The 19,118-nt window shown below is 40.2% G+C and overlaps 2 protein-coding genes across 2 annotated transcripts in view; both read left to right on the forward strand.

The window, feature by feature from the left end:
- The window catches only part of LOC143188362 (uncharacterized), a 44,580-nt gene extending 34,610 nt beyond the window's left edge, over window positions 1-9,970 (forward strand). Inside the window, exons 56-66 of the mRNA XM_076392570.1 lie at window positions 189-386; window positions 469-672; window positions 753-916; window positions 1,063-4,107; window positions 4,610-4,829; window positions 5,944-6,738; window positions 7,232-7,417; window positions 7,905-8,420; window positions 9,083-9,180; window positions 9,256-9,436; window positions 9,632-9,970. Coding sequence (XP_076248685.1) covers window positions 189-386; window positions 469-672; window positions 753-916; window positions 1,063-4,107; window positions 4,610-4,829; window positions 5,944-6,738; window positions 7,232-7,417; window positions 7,905-8,420; window positions 9,083-9,180; window positions 9,256-9,436; window positions 9,632-9,741 — 5,717 coding nt within the window. The 3' untranslated portion in view covers window positions 9,742-9,970. The remainder of the gene's footprint in view (window positions 1-188; window positions 387-468; window positions 673-752; window positions 917-1,062; window positions 4,108-4,609; window positions 4,830-5,943; window positions 6,739-7,231; window positions 7,418-7,904; window positions 8,421-9,082; window positions 9,181-9,255; window positions 9,437-9,631) is intronic.
- A 4,291-nt stretch (window positions 9,971-14,261) lies between these two features.
- On the forward strand, window positions 14,262-17,938 carry LOC143188363 (uncharacterized). The gene is made up of 3 exons (XM_076392572.1): window positions 14,262-14,470; window positions 14,545-14,741; window positions 17,847-17,938. Exons 1-3 carry the CDS (start codon window positions 14,262-14,264, stop codon window positions 17,909-17,911), a joined length of 471 nt encoding a protein of 156 aa, XP_076248687.1. The 3' UTR covers window positions 17,912-17,938.
- Window positions 17,939-19,118: the final 1,180 nt, after the last annotated feature.

Raw genomic sequence — 19,118 nt, forward strand, 5'->3', positions numbered from 1 at the left:
AATTTTAAAATTCAAAGATTCGAAATTTGAAAATTTTGAAAACTTAAAAATTCAAAAATTTAAAAATTTTAAATTTTGGAAATTTAAAAATTCAAAAATTTGAAAATTTAAAAATGCAGATAATTGCATATCTAAATCAAGTTTTGCGTTTCAAACAAACAAGACTACTATTTCTTGTGTATTTATAGGTTTCCCTCAACCCACAATTACTTGGTCAAAGAATGGTCAAGAATTAAAATCGAAAGACGGTATAACGATAAGTTACGCGCATAATCACGTTCGTCTGGAGTTGAAAAATGTTAATGTCAAAGACGCAGGACGATACACCTGCACTGCGAGCAACGATGTTGGATCTGCTAGTAGTACAGCTGATCTTGTTGTCAAAAGTAAGAGAAAATTCCAGTCATCAAATAGAAGATGCCTATAAATTTAACAGAAAGTCAGAGTGAAATTATAATTAATTTTCAGAAACGATATTCCCACCGGTATTTGGTAGAAGACTTCAAGCTCAAGTAGTGAAACGTGGGGATCGCGTGAACATGGAAGTAGAAATAACAGGAACTCCCGAACCTACTGTCGCCTGGTTCAAAGATGACATCCCTATCAAGGAACGTCCACCAGAGTTAAGAATCAAGCAGCAAGGAAATTGTTACATGCTGATAATTGAGAAAGGTACCTTTACAGCTGATTCATGAAGTTTAGTATAATATGATAAGTGTAATATTCATTTTCCTAATGTGTCATTCCTTTAGCTAATAAGGAACATGCTGGTAAATATATGGTAAGAGCAACAAACGCTGGTGGAGAAGCTCAAAGTATAGCTGATTTCGCTGTCTTCGAACCAACGCCTGATACCATGGTTGAGGTTCACAAAACTGTCATCTACGAGGATGTACGAGACAAGAAAGTAATTCAGGTAATTCTTTGATTTTTCAGATAATTGTAAATTTTTAATAATCTATAAACACAAATATATATAATATTATAAATCTATATAAATAACATAGAAATAGTATGAATAATAAGTACTAGTAATTTAACAATGAATTTATATTTACGTAGTCCGATGATAAGAAGAGCGAAATCTCTTCCATCAAACAAACGAGCGAACAGGTACCAATACCAACGATCCAGCCAACCATCATTAAACCACCTCCGACAGTAACGTCTTCTTCGATGGCTCAGACGACTCGTACAGTAGAAAAGATTGAGGAACCAACCATGTGTCGATCTGAAACAATCTCTTCAACCATTGAGTCTCATCAAACAGAGACTAAATCAGAGCAGAAGTTCCACATGAAATTAGAGCACAAAACGCCAACAGTGATAGAGCCAAAGAAAGAAGAGAAAACGATAATGAAAGAAGTGATTCGTGAAGAGAAGAAAATTAGTGAACCAACGAAAACAATTGTTGAAGAGAAAACTATGATTGAAAATGAGAATATAGAAACATCAACTATAGCTAAGAAAGATGCCTTGAGCTTTTTCGAGTCTATGACAAAAGAAACTGAGACAATACCAAAGAGACCTAAAGAGATGATTAAGCTAGTAGATGATGCTGATGGTCGTGAAGTAAAGGTAGGAAGCTTGACCAAGAATTACGAGAGATCCACCACCTTTCAAGAGATCAAGAAACCAGAACCTAGACTTCCAGAGTTCCAGGCGCCTAAGAAAGCTGTTCACGAAATCTTCACCAAGCTGGAACAAGGATCAGGGGCTAGTAGAGGTGTCGACAATAAATTATTCGATTTTCCTTATGAATCCTACAAACCACAACCTGTGGAAACGAAGAAGACAGTTGTGGAAGAAAAGATCACTTCAGGATCAACGCTCCAGGGGTCCCTGACGATGTCAAAAATGGAGACCAAATCAGAGAGCTCTGAGATAATAATGGGAGGCTTCAATTTGGTACCAGAACCGCCTCCAGAAATTGGTTACATGCCTAAGCCCGAGGAAATGAAAAAAAAACGCCCTGACGTGTCCATCAAAGCCAAACAGCTGCAGGAGTCCTTTGATAAGACCTTGTCCCCCATTGACGCTCCAATAGGTGGCGTGAAGATTTTCCCTTCACCTTCCCCGAAAGTCCAAGAAGCTCCCAAAGTCGCACCAACGTTTTCGATGCCTCCTCCACCCTTTGAGCTCGAGAAGAAAGAGGTAGTGGAAGAGGTCTGTGTCAAGAAGGACGTCCATGAGAAAAAGGATTACGTTCCAACATTGAGGCCAGTTTCTCCGAGCAGGCCATGGTCCTCTTCATCCGATGTAGAGACTAGATCTCACGTGTCAACTGATCTGTCAGAGTACAGGTGTCACTCAGCTGCCTCCAGTCACCAGGAGATCCTCAGGTCTGCTTCACCCAGACCCTCAGCTGATGCTCTAGCCATGGAGAAGTCCTGGGCGAAGAAGTGCGCGGATTCCAGCAGGAAATCCTGGCCTCCTCAAGAAGAGACAACCACTAAGTTCAAACACGAGTGGCAAATGCCTGGGGAAGAGTACAAGAGCTCCACGAAAGAGTTCAAACGAGAAGTGCAAGAGACTCCTCAAGGAGGAATCACGAAGATGAGTAGCGAGTCATCCAGTACGATGGAGAAACGTTCCTGGAGCTCGAAGCAGGAGATGTCAGAGAAAGTTTTGAAGAGAGCCCCATCGCCACCGAAAACGCAGCCGATTATATATAACGCAGAAACTATTAAGGTGGACCATACAGTGAACAAGATCGAGGAGAAGTCGAAGTACGAAAAGTATTCGAGCGAATATGACACGAAGAAGTCGGAAAAGATTGAACAATTCAGTTCGAAGAGTCGTTGGACGGGAGCAGAGGATCTGAAGGCACCTAGCCTGGTCAGAAGCGTCGAGACGCCTAAGAAACCTGCGGCTCCATTGTACCATCCACCTGAGCCAATGCCAACCACTGACCAGATTATATTGGAACCAGGACCACCTCCAGAGATTGGTTACATCCCAGCACCAGTGATGAGAGAGAAAAAGGTTGAAAAGATAGAGAAACGTGTTGAAATGTCTTTGGAGCATCAGCCAGCTAAGGCTCCTCCAGGTGGTATCAGAATTATACCAACTCCCAAGAAGGAGGAGCCACCAGCTCTTCCACCAAAAGACGTTCGAATTACTCCACCACCGATACCAGCTAAGCAATCTGCTCCTGTGGAACCTCTGGAGCCTTTCCCATTCAAGCCTTCTCCAACACCTACAGTCACGAAAGTACAGAAGGTACCTCCTCCTCCAACACCTACTAAATTCATGAAAGGGTCCTTCACCCAGGAGAGTGACTACGAGTCTGACATGGATGGCCACATGAAAGCAAAGTGGAGGCCCTATGAGAGTGACACTGAAGAACCACGATATAGAAGGGTTCAACCTCCAATGCCCAAGCAGCCTACCAGACCGAGGTCCACAGAGCCTGAGCCCCTTCCACCTTCTAAGTTCGAGGTTCCACCAGAATCGACAGGTCTACCTAGGCCAGTGCTCACTAAGGAACAGCAAGAAAAGGTCTGCAAGCAGACAACCACTACCACCTCCACTATGAAGAGACAAGAAAAGGAGATTAAGCAGCAACAGCAGAAGTATCAAGTGGTTCAAACTCCCACAATAGAACTGAAGCCTGGCTCGCCTCCCATTTACGTGCAACCACCCACTAAGAGTCCCACTCCCAAGAGTCCAGTTGTTAAGAAGCCAGAGTCCCCTAAGTTCAAGGTGAAGACGTTCCAGCAGGAGAGTGGGTACATGGCAGATACTGACGAGCCTCTTCAGCAAAAGAGTTCGATGACCTCTATGCAGAAGAGTTTTGGAAAACACGAATCCTCATCCACCACGTCGCATATGGAGTCGCGATCTTATCACTCGGAAAGTCGATCACAGTTCTTCGAGAGCAAAAGCTACGAGAGCCACCAGCAGCAGCAACAAAAGAAGGAGTCGTTCGCTCCTACGATACCCCCTGTCACGAAGCAACCACCTCAGCAGCCACCTCAGCAACCACCTCAGCAGCCACCTCAGCAGCCGTATCAGCAGCCCACTGCTTATCAGCAGCGCAGCTCCTTCGTCGAGAAGAGCTACAGTTCAAGCGGAAGCTCCCCGTCGAGATTCATGTCCACGAAGGTTCGACAGCTGCGCGTGTGTGCCTTTGCAACGCTTTTCGTGTACGCAAGCCAAACTAACTCACAGAGTAAACGTTGCAGATCTGATTTTAGCATCTGTTCCTGTGTTTTACATCTGTACATGTCACGCATGGAGAGTCTATGTTAACTTTTCTTTTCAGTGGGATGGAGGTCACGACCTGGATGTTTTTTGAATTTGTTTCTTTTTTTATGTGTTTTGTTTGAAGAGTTTTCTTTGTTTATAATTAGCTGCTTTATTAGGATTTATAGTGTTTCTTTTATGTGAGCTAGTGATATAGTTGCTGGACAGTTTTAACCCTCGTTTGATTGATGATCATTAAAGATACAATTGTCAAGTAAGGTTGGGTGTATGAACACATTTATATTGTAATTCATAGTGCATTTATCAAATGAGGGTTTATTTTATGTTTCTATGTGATTTTTTTATTTTATTAGTAATGAATAGAACTTTATTAATTTTATGGCTTTCATGTTTCTTTCAGGAAACCATCTATTCCACGGACCAGTCGCAGAAAAAATTGGAAACAACGAAAAAAATCTTTCCGCCCTCTCCAAGTCCTTCCAAATTCGTGAAGGGCGAATTTCGTGAAAGCGACTATGAGAGCGATTACGATGGCAGAATACCACCTCTGTGGAAGCCTCGAGGCTACGAGAACGATGATCAGAGTTTCAGACCCGTGAAACCCAATTTCGCTGGTCCAGGTATTTATGATTTTTAGTGCATTAGAAAATTTCTTTCAAAATTTTAGAAATTGATAAAAATAGGTTACATATGGGAATCTGGTGACAGGGAACACATAAATATGCGATGGAGAAATGTATTGCTTAAAGGAATTACAGGATACTTATTTAAATTATTTTTTAAATAATAGATAATTGCTCTAATTTTTATTGATTATATTTTATTTAGATTACAATATATCTTACTATTAGATATAGAATCTTTTAATTACTTTAAGCATTGTAAATATATGGTGCTTCACCAGAAACTGTTAAAAAGAAATTTATTCATGCTATATGCTTTGGTAAATTTATTTCAGTGGTTTTAAATTAACAAATATGATCTATGCTTTAGTGAATCACCAAAAATATTAGAAAAACACTTAAAAAGGCCTTTGTCATGGGTATTGTCATTCAGCATTACACAAGCACAAATTGTAAATTACATCTACAATAGTACTCTTTCTTCACCAACATGTAAATACAATAGGTGGTCGGTAATAGTTACATGAAAAGAATAGCTTTCCAACAGCATTGGTAGAGCACAATCATCATCTCAGCCAACAGTCGACGGGTCTCTCACTCTTTACAACTTTTTTCCAGCTTACAACAAGTAGTCCTCCTGGCAAGCTTTCTTCCCTTCTCGTTGTTTACCTCGCAAGACAAGTTCTCCTCTCTTCCTGCTTCGCTTGCTTCTCTCTTTACTTCTCAGCTATTCGAAGTACGTACTTGAGCTCCCCCGCTTTTCTTCCCCGTTTTCCCCTCGTAGCTAACCCATCTTCTTTCTTCATCGTCGCCCGCTCTCTTCTCTCCACTCTCACGCTGGTTTCACCTTCGTTTCAAAACGCACTCTTCAACGTCACGCGATCATTCATCCGACTGGAAAGTAAAAGCAGAAAAAGAAAGAATATTAAATGCAACGCACGAGGCTCGACTCTTCGAGAACTCGGTTCGATTCGATTCCATTCGATTGGAAAACCAGCAACGTCGCGTGAAACCGGTGGATCGCCTCGAGGTGCAACCCCTGTCCGCTTTCTTGGTCCCGTCGACCTCAGTCGATGATCGAGGTCACCGGGGAACTGTTTTCTACCGATAGGGAAAGCGAAGGAGCCGCCAGCGCCGCTGGTCGAAGAGACTTCAACGCGCGCACAGGCAACGAGGGAGCTGGAGAAGAAGCAAGAGAAGATCGTGGCAACCCCGACCAAGACCAAAACGGTTCTCCTGCCTGGGTCGCCCCCAGAACTCGCCTACGCGCCGCCCCAGCCTCAGCCAACCTACTACGAGGCTCGCTCTGGCATACCCTTCCACAACGCCATTGGCACGGAGACCAAGAAGACTGTCAGAATGGACGAATCCACAGAAAACAGCAGAAGGATCGTCACTGTCGAGCAGACCAGTCGAGTGATCAAGTTCGGTGACAGTCAGAAGTCTGCCACTGACTTCAGCAGCTGCGATACCACCTCTGCTCAGAAGCAGAAGTCACAGTTCAAAGTGCCTACTCCGAAGAAGTTCGTGCAGGGACAGTTCAGGGAGTCTGACTACGAGAGCGATATTGACACTAGGATCAAGCCTAAGTGGGCTCCTCCTGACAGCGACACTGAGGAGCCACGTTACAGAAAAGTTCAGCCACTTACTATGAAGGCTCCCAGGTCGTCCAGTGCTCCAGTTAGGCAGGAGCATGTGGTGTCGCCGATGGAGTTTGATACAGGGCCACCTGTGATGAAGAGACAGACCTCCATGAGTCAGATCAGGGACGAAAGTAGAACGAGGAAGGTCGATACTCAAACGAAGGTGCAGAGGGAGGCGAGCGCCAAAGATGAGATGCTGAAGCCAGGCTCTCCGCCCGAGTTCGGGTACATTTCGAGGACCGACGTGAAGAAGGCTGCCAATCGTAAGAATCACGACCATGTCTCTGTTACATGTGCTTACTTGTCGGTGCTGGGCGCTCTATTTAAGACTTAGGATCGAGGAAAATTTAGGGAGAACAAGGGTTTGAGGATCTTGACGTGGGTTTTTGGGGGATGTAAATAAGTTCTGGGTTTCTTTTGTGGGTTCTGCTCTAAATAGTCTGTAAATTTGTAAAATAGTCTTTATTATTTGGGAGAGTTTCTTGAGTCAATCTGGTTGCTTAGGCAATGGGTTCCCTTAAGCCACAAAAAGCAGTGCCAGGAAAAGTTTTCTGTTCTATTTGTACAATAGTTTTCAAGAATTTTCACGGAAGACTTATCTTTCTTCTAAACTCATACAGTTTCATTTCAATTATCGGTACATGTCATTCGTCTCTTTCATGCTAACTTTCTATCTCTCTATCTATTCCTTCGCTTGCTGAAAAATCGCTGACGAGCTCGCATTTCCCGTAACACGAAAATCTGAAACATCCGCAGACGTCGCGTCGCGTCACATGAGCGACATGACCAGCAGCTTCAAGTCGAAAACCGAGAAATTCGTCAGCGACATCCAGTCGGATCTGAAGCAGGGCAAGCCGATCCTGAAGCATCCTACTGACAGTCGGGCAAGCGATGGTGACGAGCCACGAACTTACAGAGAGGAATCTCGCGTCTCGGAACACGGTAATGTTAGCTACTAGGCCACTACTGATAGTGATTGGAAAAAGTTCCCTCGTTAAAGGCTCACGGTTCATTGAGACGAACTTGTAGCGAAGAACACAATTCTGAGGTCAATTCATGTTCTAGTTTACTTTCGTTTGATCAAAGTTGTGTTTAAATTGTCTTAAAATATGGTGACTATAACATCGAGCTCATAACGAGGAAATATAGTGGGAGTTCATCTTCTTTTTTATTTACAATCTCTGCTCCTCAAATCGGCGCAGCTCACTACTTTCTGAAACCTATTAAATTTGTAAAGATTTGATACTTAATGAGCAATGCTCTCAAACTTGCTAATAAATAGCCCAAGCTTAGTATCAACCCCTAATCAAGGAAAAGTATCCCAAATGGAACGTCTACAAAATATCTACAAAGAAAGCATAACGCTAAGCAAAACAGATAAGAACCCCTAATTATTGTAATAAATCTCTACACGCCATGACGAAAACAGGAACGAAGCAAATCGATCCAGACACGGGGCTAATATACTTCAAATACGACTTCGGATACGAGTTCGGGATCGTCCTGCCAGGCGAGGGTAAGAAGACAGTGAGCAGCACCAACAGAACCATCCAGGGCCAAAGAAGAGCCAGCGACATCGAGGTGCCCATCGTTCACGAGTTCACCACGAGGAAAGAAAACGGTTTCGCGAAGAGGACTGGTACCACGACGTCGGCGACTCGACAGAGCAAGCCTGGAAGCAAGTTTGGTACCTCGAAGACAGTGAAGTGGGAGCCAACGTCGGAGAGCGAGTTCTCAGAGGCAGAGGACATCAGAAACGCCAGGAAAAGACATTCTGATGGCGGAAACACGATGGCGCCACCTAGCCTCGTCATACCCTGTTCACCATCGCCGTCCAGATGGGATCACACGACGCCCAGTCCGCTTTCCTTGAGCCCAAGCTTACCGAGCCTCTCCCCCAGATACAGTAGTGCCACTGGGCCACCCAGCAACGTCGATTCCGCAGGTACTCGCCTGCTTCTGCCTCGATCAGCGATCGCTTCACTTTGTTTCGCTTCCTTTCAGCCTATGCCTCGAGATCTTTTTATGATCCAAGTTGGGCCTGAAGATTTGTGTACCTGGTCTTGCACGGTTTTGGAAATTTTCTTTGAGGATGTTCTGGTGTTTGGGTTTGAACTGTGTCTCATTGCAAGGGGAAAATGGATGATAATTCATATGGGTTAATTGGGGAAAGAGCGAAGTCTAGTTTCTTTTTTAAAGACTTATTTTGCTTAGAAAATTTTCTGAAACTTTGTGTATCTTTCTACTGAGGCGTTTGAGTGTTGCTTGAATTCTCTCCAATTTTCTTTCACCTTGCATCCGTTTGTTATCAAGTGCCTTCTTATGCAAATTTCATTTGAGTTCATCCAATTTGCATCTGTAATACCTTTGCATTCTCCAGTGTGGATTTTTCCATGTCTCAATCTCCTTTCAACATAAATAGAAAAATCTTCCTCATTCAAAATGTCACTACGTCTGTTTGGTGTACAATTTCTGGCTTTTATCGGTTCCTCACACTTCACGCAAGCTACTTTACTACAAAAAGTACACTTTTCTATGCTGCCAAGCTCATCACTATTTTTTAAAGATGTTCGGATAACTCGAGTGAAATTGAGCTAATTATTCTAGGATCTCCGTGGCCGACCACTAATGGAGTGGCCTCGAGCAAAGAAGTGATTCAGCCTTATCTCGAGATACTACCGAAGAAAGCTCCCCTTTTCATCACGGTAATGCAGTTATATTTTCATGATTATCGACTTCAATTATGTGGTTGATACATATTTTATTCACGAAAATTGTAGCCTCTAAGAGACATCGCAGTGGTGAGCGGACAAACAGCGAGATTCGAGTGTATCGTTCAAGCAGAGCCACAGCCGAATATTCTTTGGTCGAAGGATGGTAGACTCATCGAGAATTCCTTGAGCTACGAAATCCACTATAGAAATGGTGTCTGTCGTCTGACTATAGTGCGAGCTTTTCCTGGTATGTAATGAATTTTATTTAGTTTTATTTAATTTATTTATTTATTTTACTTTATTTATTTAGATTTTTAGAACTTTTCACGTTTTAACGAAAATACATTTAGACAAATTTTGTAAAATTAGTTTCTTTATATGATTAACTATAATACCTTTTATAGTAAGAATAGAACAATAATCTTTTTTCTTCATTTTCCAGAGGATGCTGGCACTTACGCGTGCACCGCAACGAATAGCTTAGGTTCGACAGTAACTTCTGCCACTTTGCAGGTGCCAGGTAATAGACGATCAGTATATGCGCCTCTTTAATTAATGGTCGAGAAGGGATTCTAAAACAACCAAAAATCCGCAATTTAATACGCAAAGGTGGTGGAACCTCTAACTTGATTCAGCTCTAATCACAATTCTCATTTAAATTTCTGTCACTGATCTTATTCCATTACGAGAAACGAACCAAACCAAAAAAAAAAAAGAAAAACTTTAACTACAAATGAGTCTAATAATCGATACAGTCAAAGAAATTTCGATTAAACAAAAACGAATCGTGAAATTTAAAGTACGAGGGAAGAAAGGGTGCCTGCAATAAAATTTTCTTAATCATCGTCGATGAGACGTCGAAACATCGAACTTGGCTGACCAGAGTCTACGATAAAAAAGAGATATTATTTAGGCGTTAGTGCGAGGGAATAAAGCGTGCGACGTTTTCTTTCTTTTCTCTGCATTTTGTATACGAGAACACGATTTTGCGACAGGGATGAGGAGAACTAGTCAACGAGATGTAATCGTTAATAGTGAGAAGTCGAAGAAAATTTGGACATGCTGGTGGAACGCTTCTTATCACTTTGATCAGCGCGGTAGTGAGCTTTCCTCTCGAATGCATTTTCATTTTCTGTCGTTGTTGCCGTTGAACGATTTTGACAGCGCTTTTAGTAGGTCGTCTATCCTTCTCTATCTTTTTATCTTTTCCTCTGCCTCTCTTCTTTCTTTCTCTTTCTCTCTTCTCTCTCCTTCCTTCTCTGTCTCTTTCTATCTCTCGGGTATCTTCCTTTTTATTCTTTAGTTAAGCACGCAGCATACGTATTCGTGAAAATCTCTCCCCTTTCATTTTTTCGCCCGCCCCGTCATGGATTAGAATTACGGTAAATTTTTGATCGAAAGTTTCGCGAGAAAAATTGAAATTTTGAAACGTGTATCGAAAGGGATTGGCGAAAAATGGAAATAGGAAAATTTCGAATTTTAATTTGAAATTAATTAAAAGTATTGTCAAAGCCGTGATTCTGTTCGAAACGATGCTAGTCACTTTGTCAAGCTACACGCGAGCAAAAGGAATTATTTATCGATAAGGGGTGAGTCTGTAGCCGAAGAGGGAGATTCGAAGATTTTTCTTCGGATGTTGACTCTAATCTCGGAATTAACATTAAAATTTGATTGCTTAGAAAATCTAAAACAGTTAACAGACGAATTTGCATCTACAATAATGTCATTCATCGCAGCAATAATTTTATTGGTATATATTGTGTAAATAAACGTGTGCTTCCTCTGCAATACAAAGACTTGGGTACTATGGTGTATGACGAATTATTTTCTCACCCCTCATTGGTTCCCATCCCTCTTTTCTTTCTACTTTCTGGCCTTGTAGCTGGTAGTACAATTTTGACGTTGCTGGAGCAAAGCATCGCTGGTAATGGCGCAGAATGGTAGGTTACTTGCTGGTGTAATGGTGTTTGCATGAAGTGGTGGGAAGAGTGAAATTTAACTATGGTGTGTTGTTCTAGTAGTTCATTTCATCTAAAATAATTCCTTAATCTTAGTAACAATAATCTAATAGTGGTAGTACTAGTACTTTAGGCTTCCCAAATTTTGAATCCATTTTATAATAATCTGTGAAAAGCATGAAACATTAATCTTACAATATTTAAAAAGGGAGCTGAGTGAGTTTTAATATCAATATTAAAAAGTGGAGGATTGACAAACACTGGAAGTATAATGCATAAGATAAACTCAAAAATACATCAAATATTTCAAGAAAAATTTGGAATAGAAAAGTCATTCAGAATTTAGTAAAAATAGTACCACTCTTAAAAATCAGTATTCAATAAAAAAAAACTAAAACGAAGTTACAATTTTTAATGGGATCACGGGAATAATGAATTAGCATTAAATAGACGATAATAAAATAAGATATTTATTTGTTATACTACTCATGTTCAACTCGTGTTTCAACTGTACACGTGGAGTATCTATTTCATTCTTTCTCATATTTCTGTCGAAGTAAGATAGAAAAATAGAGTTTCTCGAGTAAACAAAACGTCCAATTGTTCAAGATTACTCTTGTTGCGTGGTTAGTCATACAATGTATTTCGGGTACTTGCTTATTTCGGGAGAGTAAAAGAAATATGTAGAACACAAACACTACTACATACTAACAATTCAGAGGTTACTAACACTTACTTACATGTGTCGTCAGTCCTTGCATATTCCTTGAGAAAATCAATCGAGCTTTAAATTCATTAAAAACGTGTGCAAGATATTTACTGTAAGCATTTAACCAAGTGTAACTTAATATCATTGTCAGATAACGTCGGTAACAAGTTTACTGAAACTAGAATCAAGTTGTAACTGGAGACTTGATTCGTAGTCGATGAAACAGTCTTGAATATCATGAAATTTCCATTGAAGACAAATTTAATTTAATAACTTTACTATAAGCATTTACTTTTCTCTGAGGATTATTGTATATTATTTTAAAATATATTATAGTTAATAGAAATAGAAGTTTTCCTTATAACTTTGCTTATTGTTCGAATGATTTCCATGAACGTATATTCAACATTGAGTGATCTAAATTTACGAGCGACATCGTATATTTCTCCTAGAGTGCAATTAATGCATTCGCGAAGGGGGGATTAATATTTTCGGAAGGATCAAATGTTCGAACGTTTCTATGCAGAATGAACGGCTGTTGGATGATGCGGTATGAAAATAGACGGTAAGGTAATCCAGGAATGCGATGGAAAATATGAGTCGACGAGCCAAGAATAAACGAGAGAAAAACAAGCGATTTCGATTGTTAAAGCCCACTTTACTATTTCTTTTCGACTTCTCTTTTTTCGAGGAAGTTGCATCATCTGTTTTTTGCATACTGTTTTTTCTAGGAAACGATACGCAATTGATTTTCATTTTTTTTATGTAATCAACTTTTTATTCATTTTTACTGACACTTTTTATATGAAAAATTCAATTTTTTGATGACCCAGAAATTTTAGCAGAAAGGAAACTTTGAAACTTCTAGATAAAGAAGTCATAAAAAAATCACAAAAAGATATTCAAAAGATCCTCAACAAAATTTATATTCGATAATCATTATTTAACAAAATATATACTAAAGTATTTCTTTATTCAAGTCTCACAAATATCTTCCAAAATTTTTATCCAAAAACTGCTCGACTCCAGCATCGAAGGGGTTTCGTCTTACTATGATGACACAAAGCAGGAAGTCGATGTTGGAATTTCGCGAGGCAATGTTCCGTTTAATAGTTCCACGCTGGAATCCACCAAGACGTAATAAGAAACGAGTTGCGAATACTCGGGGGGTCTGGCATGCAAGAGTCGCTGAAAATAGTCAGGGATCGACTAAATTTTACGAAGAATCTCGTCGATCGTGTCGAAACGTCAATGGCCATCCTCACAGCCACTCAGCTCATTCTGATCGAATATTGGTTGAATGAACTACCAAAGATCATCGTCGACCGATCGAGAATCGACTTTTTTACTTTTTAACTAACTGTTACAACACTGACACCTCCTTGGCACGCTTCCTGTCAACGCGGGCGTTGACACTCGGTCGAAATAAAAAATCGTCTTGGTTTCCCGCATCATAGAATTTACTAGGCGGATTTAGATCGTCCTGAACAGAATCTGGTGGAACTCAAACGAGGTGTGAAATGGGAATCTAAAGTTGTCGTCTCTGAACGTGTGAAAGTAACTATGGATGTTGTACTGCAAAGGGGTTTCGTCCTTTTTATTGGACCATTTTACTATTTTATGTATCCTATGTTAATTTTATAGGTATGAACCTTTGTAATAGGCATGTTTAAGTGGCATGTTAGGTAAGGTTGTTTTTAACGAGTTTAAGGCTTTTGGCATCTTACAGGCGACGATAGCTTTATGACCTTCACTAACCTTCCCTAAGCTCATTTCCGTGTTTCATCAGCAAATTATGGAATTGTATTTTACATCCTGGTTGCATTAATGACTTTCCTTTTAATTGTGGAACTGGACTCAAAATCTTCAGTTTCTTTATTTAGGTTGTGTTATTTGAGGTATGAAATGCTTTGTAAAAGTGGAATATTTGTTTATCCTTGAGAGACACTATATTTATTAAAAAAATATTTTACAAAATTAAGGTTTCCGCGTGGAAATAGAAAAGTTTACAACTCTGTGTTATGACCTCATAGAATCGAAAATAAATTTCAAAGAAAAATTGTTCCTCCATTAATACTCGTCTCACCCTCAAATTTGTTGCACACAATGTAGCATAAAAATAGCGATGTTCTGGTCAATTTGAGTCATCGTAGATATAGTTACTCTATAAATAATAATAAATAAAATAGATGTGATACATCACGGAATGTTATATAAAAACTGAAACCGATGATAAAATTAGCGGTTGAATTATGAGAAACTATACTACTTGCTATACTTCAGACAATGCATCATGCTTGAAACTTAAAAAAAAATTGAAACTCAAGGTGAGAATCTAAAACGATTCACCTTGTACCTTCTCCGATTCCCTAAGATAAAATTTTAAAAATAAAATCTCGCTAATCATGCAATCATTAATTACAGGTGTACCTTCGCCATTTTATGGCACCTATCGAGATCAAAATATCAGCGAGAGGACGATCGAGAGTCCTCCAAAGTACGTGGCTCTTAAGGACCTATTTCTACCACCAGGAAACGACGTTAAAGGGGCACACATAAATCATCATCATTATCGATACGAATCTTCGTTTGATTCGCTTCCTGGAGATCGCAGGTACGCATCGCGACTCGACGCCAGCCTGTACGCAAAACCTGCGATTACTGATCGAAGTATGTTGTTTCTTTTAGTTACGCAGGTGGCAGCTATCTCGACGGGCAAAACGCTGCAGAAGAATGCGTCGAGATAACAGAGCGAAATCCGATAGCGCGGCGACTCGAGTATTCCGATTTCGACGCGAACGGATCGTTCCGCGATGTCACCGATTTTTGCTTCGATCGCGAATACTCCGCGTGTAAGCTGTCGAAGACGAAGCCAGGGCGCTCTGGTAAGTGTTTCTTTTTTTATATGTATATTATTGAAAAGTATATCAGTACTACATATGTCAGAGAGGGTCATGTTACTGTATGTAACATACTTATTCTTACCAGTCACTGAGAAACAGTTGTAAACATTAAGAGCAGGGGAATAAATTATTTTACTTTATTTTCTGTAGAAGAAAAATTATGGAATAGTTACATTAGATCTTCTAAGACGATTATAACTTTAGAGTCGTTTCGATTTTATTCATTTTTGTAAAATTTGCAAAACTAGGTCTGAGATAAGATTGAGAGATTGTAAAAATTATACTATAGAAGCTGTGCTTTTGATAGTGACTATATTCTTTCTGAAGGAGTTTTTTCGTCAATATTTTTTCTTATTCATATAAACATACAACCAAAATCGAAAGTCCTTCTTGAAGATTTGACCGCCCACCTGTTAGAAGGTCGCGTCAAGCTCCGCTGGCACGATTCAGCCATCGCGTTGATTAATATCGATCCTCCATTTCGTACTTAAAGACAAGGGATCTTCGTGGAGACTCGGTAACCCACATTCAGGGTCCTTCGAGCGATCACTCGTGGTCGTCCGCGAAAATAGCACTTGACGAGTGTACACTGTTCATATTCATAGGCGTGTGCGTGTGTCCCAGGTGGGTATCCTCTCGGCTGGCTTGGCAGTTTACACACGCGGGAAACGTGTCTAGGGAAACGCACACGGATTTCTGGTAGGCCACTCTGTGGCGGACGTTGAATCATAGACGCACCCCTTTCCGCCACGTCTCCACCGTGTATCCCTCGGACCTCGAAATAGACGCGTCGCTATGCACTACCTTGGCGAAACGCGATGATTCACTCGTGACCCATCTTTCGGAGATCTCCTGTGTTGTCGATCCTCAGCGAGAATCTTCGAGATGCTTCCCTTTCTCTGGGTTTATTTTGCCTTGGGGTTGTTCATGTGTGGGTCATGGTTCAGAGATACGTAGAATGCTGTAGGGTAGGTAGAATCTTTAGTGTGTAGGATAAGATGAGTGGGTAGATATGTAATTTCTTTGAATTTTTATGAAATATTGAAGCATTTATTTTTTAAGTCGGATTAGACAGTTCTTTGGTATGTCAGAGTTAATAGGTTCTCTTTTTGTGAGGTCTACTCGATGAGTTTGTCACAACTATTTTATCTTCAGGGAGACCTCCCTTATTTAATGAGTAGCTGCAAATACAGTATCTATATATGGAAATTTGTTGGTAAAGTCTGAAAAGATTGTTTCGCCAGTAGTAGTGTGGAACATGAAGATATCATAGTCTAGAGATTTATGTTTTAGAAGTAGACATTCTGTAGTGATTCAAGCACGGTTGATTCACTAAATGTATTGTTGAAGCTTTTTCTAAAAATACTTGTATTGGAGTCATCGTTTTGTTAAGGATTGTTACACAAGTAACGGAAAACAGCAGTTTGCTCAAGATTCTCATGTCGTAACAGTCGATTTATGCTACATACCTATGAATAATTTGATGACTGCATTTCTTTACTGTGTATTATTTAAATGCTTTATGTTCTAATAAATCATACTATAATTTATCTAGAATAGGACAGTTCAATCCATAAAGCACACAGATCATATCTTACAAGACTATTTAAAATATCCTTTATTATATTTAGAAACATTATTACACAACCATAGTATAATTCTCCACTATACCAAAAAACTACCACGTTTTAATCAACCTCAAAATCCGATGCATACGAGAAACCTTCAGCATCCCAAACAAATCTCCCGCGAGCCCACTCCTGCAATTCGATTCACTTTCTCTGCCTCGGGTCAGCCAGCGCTAATAAATTTGCCTGCAATCCATGCCCTTAAATACCTGTCTGTCTTTTGACATTGTGCTGAGGGGCTGGCACCGCGCGGCACCTCTTTCGCGAAAATGTAACACTTGACAGGTTCCACGTCCCAGAACTAAAATTAACGTGGACAGAACGCAATGTCACCTATGTCGACCTCGGCAGAGGATCGCGAGGGAACGAAGGAATTTCGAGCCTTAGAACGAACCTGGTTCCTCGTCCTGGCGAGGAAGCCAAATCGCGTATTGCACGACCGATAAACGAATGGGAGCAGGATTCTGGCGTTGGTATTGCGAAAGATCGGCAGGAAAAGGCGGAGTGTTTCGCGTGCAGGCCGTATATGCGTGTGCCTCTCTCACCTCGTAACGTGAAACCGAAGGCATTGTACACTGTATACGATTCTCGGGCTGGCGTAATGTCTGAATTACACGCTCGCGCGCGGCTGGATCTGACCCACAACTCTGCGCCTCCAGTGTCGGATTAAACGGAGGCTGACTCCTGCCTGATCGCTCCCTCCGGTACACCCGATCGACAATTTGTAGTTATTTCTGTGGTTGTAAGGCGAAACGGTATAAGTCATGCATCGCTGGTCTCGAACTACCGGCGCTTATAGTTATGAGTATGAACAGAGTAATACTGTGTTATTGGGTTGTGCCATGTTTTCGATTCTCAGACTTGTTGCTGTTCTGAGGCTGAAAATAGGAATTCCAGCTTCTTGACCTTCACTTTCTGGCGTACAATTGAAAATTAGGTACAAGAAATTTGCCACATGAATAATGTTTTATTTTGATCGAACTTCTATGGAAAAGAATTTGAATTTTTAGGAAGAGAACAATTTTAAGGTAGTTTATTCCGTATGCCATAGCTCATTGAAAGATTTAAATATTTGAAATTTTGAATATTTGAATATTTGAATATTTGAATATTTGAATATTTGAATATTTGAATATTTGAATATTTGAATATTCATAATACTCACAAATTTTATATTAACAGTGAACAGTTACTAACTGAAAAAGTGACATCCTTTTGTATGTAATCCTAGAAGTTCCACATCAATCAGTACCAACGCAGTAACTGTTTATTATTAAAATTGCAGCGCGTGCATATTCGCACTGTGTGATGCGCTATGCACGTTGCACCGTACACGCGGTTGTTTCGCTCCGATTCGTCGAGACATCGAAACGCTAACGGTTGGACAGAATTTTTCCGTGCGTTACGCACGCTTGCAAAATGCTACGAACTTAATCGCTCGCAAATTGGTTGTTCGAAGTTTCAGAAAGACGTTGGATGTTTTTAATGGACCACGAATTTATGGCCGTCCAATGTGCTTTGTGACCATAAACGTTCAGAGGCTAATGGTGCGTCTGGCACGTACGTTGCCCGCTCGACGATAAATCGTTTCATTGTCGCTTGCTAATTTATCGCAGAACGAGCTACTTGTCAGAAGCATCGACCTTCGACGTTTGCTCGCCCCGTAGTAAGTGAGTTGGGTAATATTGAGAGGAATTTGCTGGTTATTTTGGAAATCGTTACAAAGTTGATATCTTGGGTATTAATTAGGCTGATTGATCAAGGCTACGTGCGCAAGAGCTTATTAGAAAATTTTGAAGTAGGTGGAGTCGATTCCTCTCGCGCTGACGCGTATTTAAATTAATTCAGTCTGTGGAATGAAATATTATTTGGAATATTTATAGCTATTAGTAATTGAGATTATTAATTTGGGACTAAAATAAGGATGACTAATTCCTTTGGATGTACAGTGAGAATTTTACTTTTTTGAGTGTGAGAAGTGCTGCAAAAATAAACGATCTTATAGAAGATTCTGTTTAAAAAGAAGTTATATACAACTGCTGTGCTATGTTATTTTTGATACTCTTTCGGATTTCAATTCTTTGTGACTAAAAAAATTCATTTTTTGAGATTTTGAATCCCATCCATGAATCAGAAGTTCATGTGCTAGAAGCTCAATCACAGAACCAACGAGTTCTTCAGGTTTCATTCTCTAATTTGTAACGCGTGTCTGCTCTTCTTCAGCTCCTGGAGGAGTTGAAATGACTTCTAGCATAATCTGGCAACGCAGATAATATTATGAAACTTGATCGTATTTTTGGATTCGATTCACAAAAAGAACCATATGAATCTAAATTTGGAGCAAACGTCCAACTCGTTCTTCATTTTCTACTTTGTAGCATAGTTACATATCCATCCTTCCTCAGCTTTTCAAAAGTTTCAATTAATTAAACTCTTCGTAATTTAATGTTTCTGCAAAATCATTGGAGCTCAAGAAAATTTTATTTCAACTTTACGAAATCCCCGTCTGACTCAAGGCTTTCATTTTCCACTTTGCAGTAGATACAATCGTTCCTTTCTCTACATTTTCAATTTCATGAATTGTACCCCCAAAAAAATGTCTAGTTTAAAATTGAAATCTATAGTAAGTTCTTCACACTTCCTTTTCTACTTTCTTACATATCTCTTTCTTCTCAACCCTCAAAACTCAATAAAACCCTACCACAACCCTTCGAGACATAAAAGTCATGAA

Source organism: Calliopsis andreniformis, chromosome 2, assembly GCF_051401765.1.
Source record: "Calliopsis andreniformis isolate RMS-2024a chromosome 2, iyCalAndr_principal, whole genome shotgun sequence".
NCBI lineage: Eukaryota > Metazoa > Arthropoda > Insecta > Hymenoptera > Andrenidae > Calliopsis > Calliopsis andreniformis.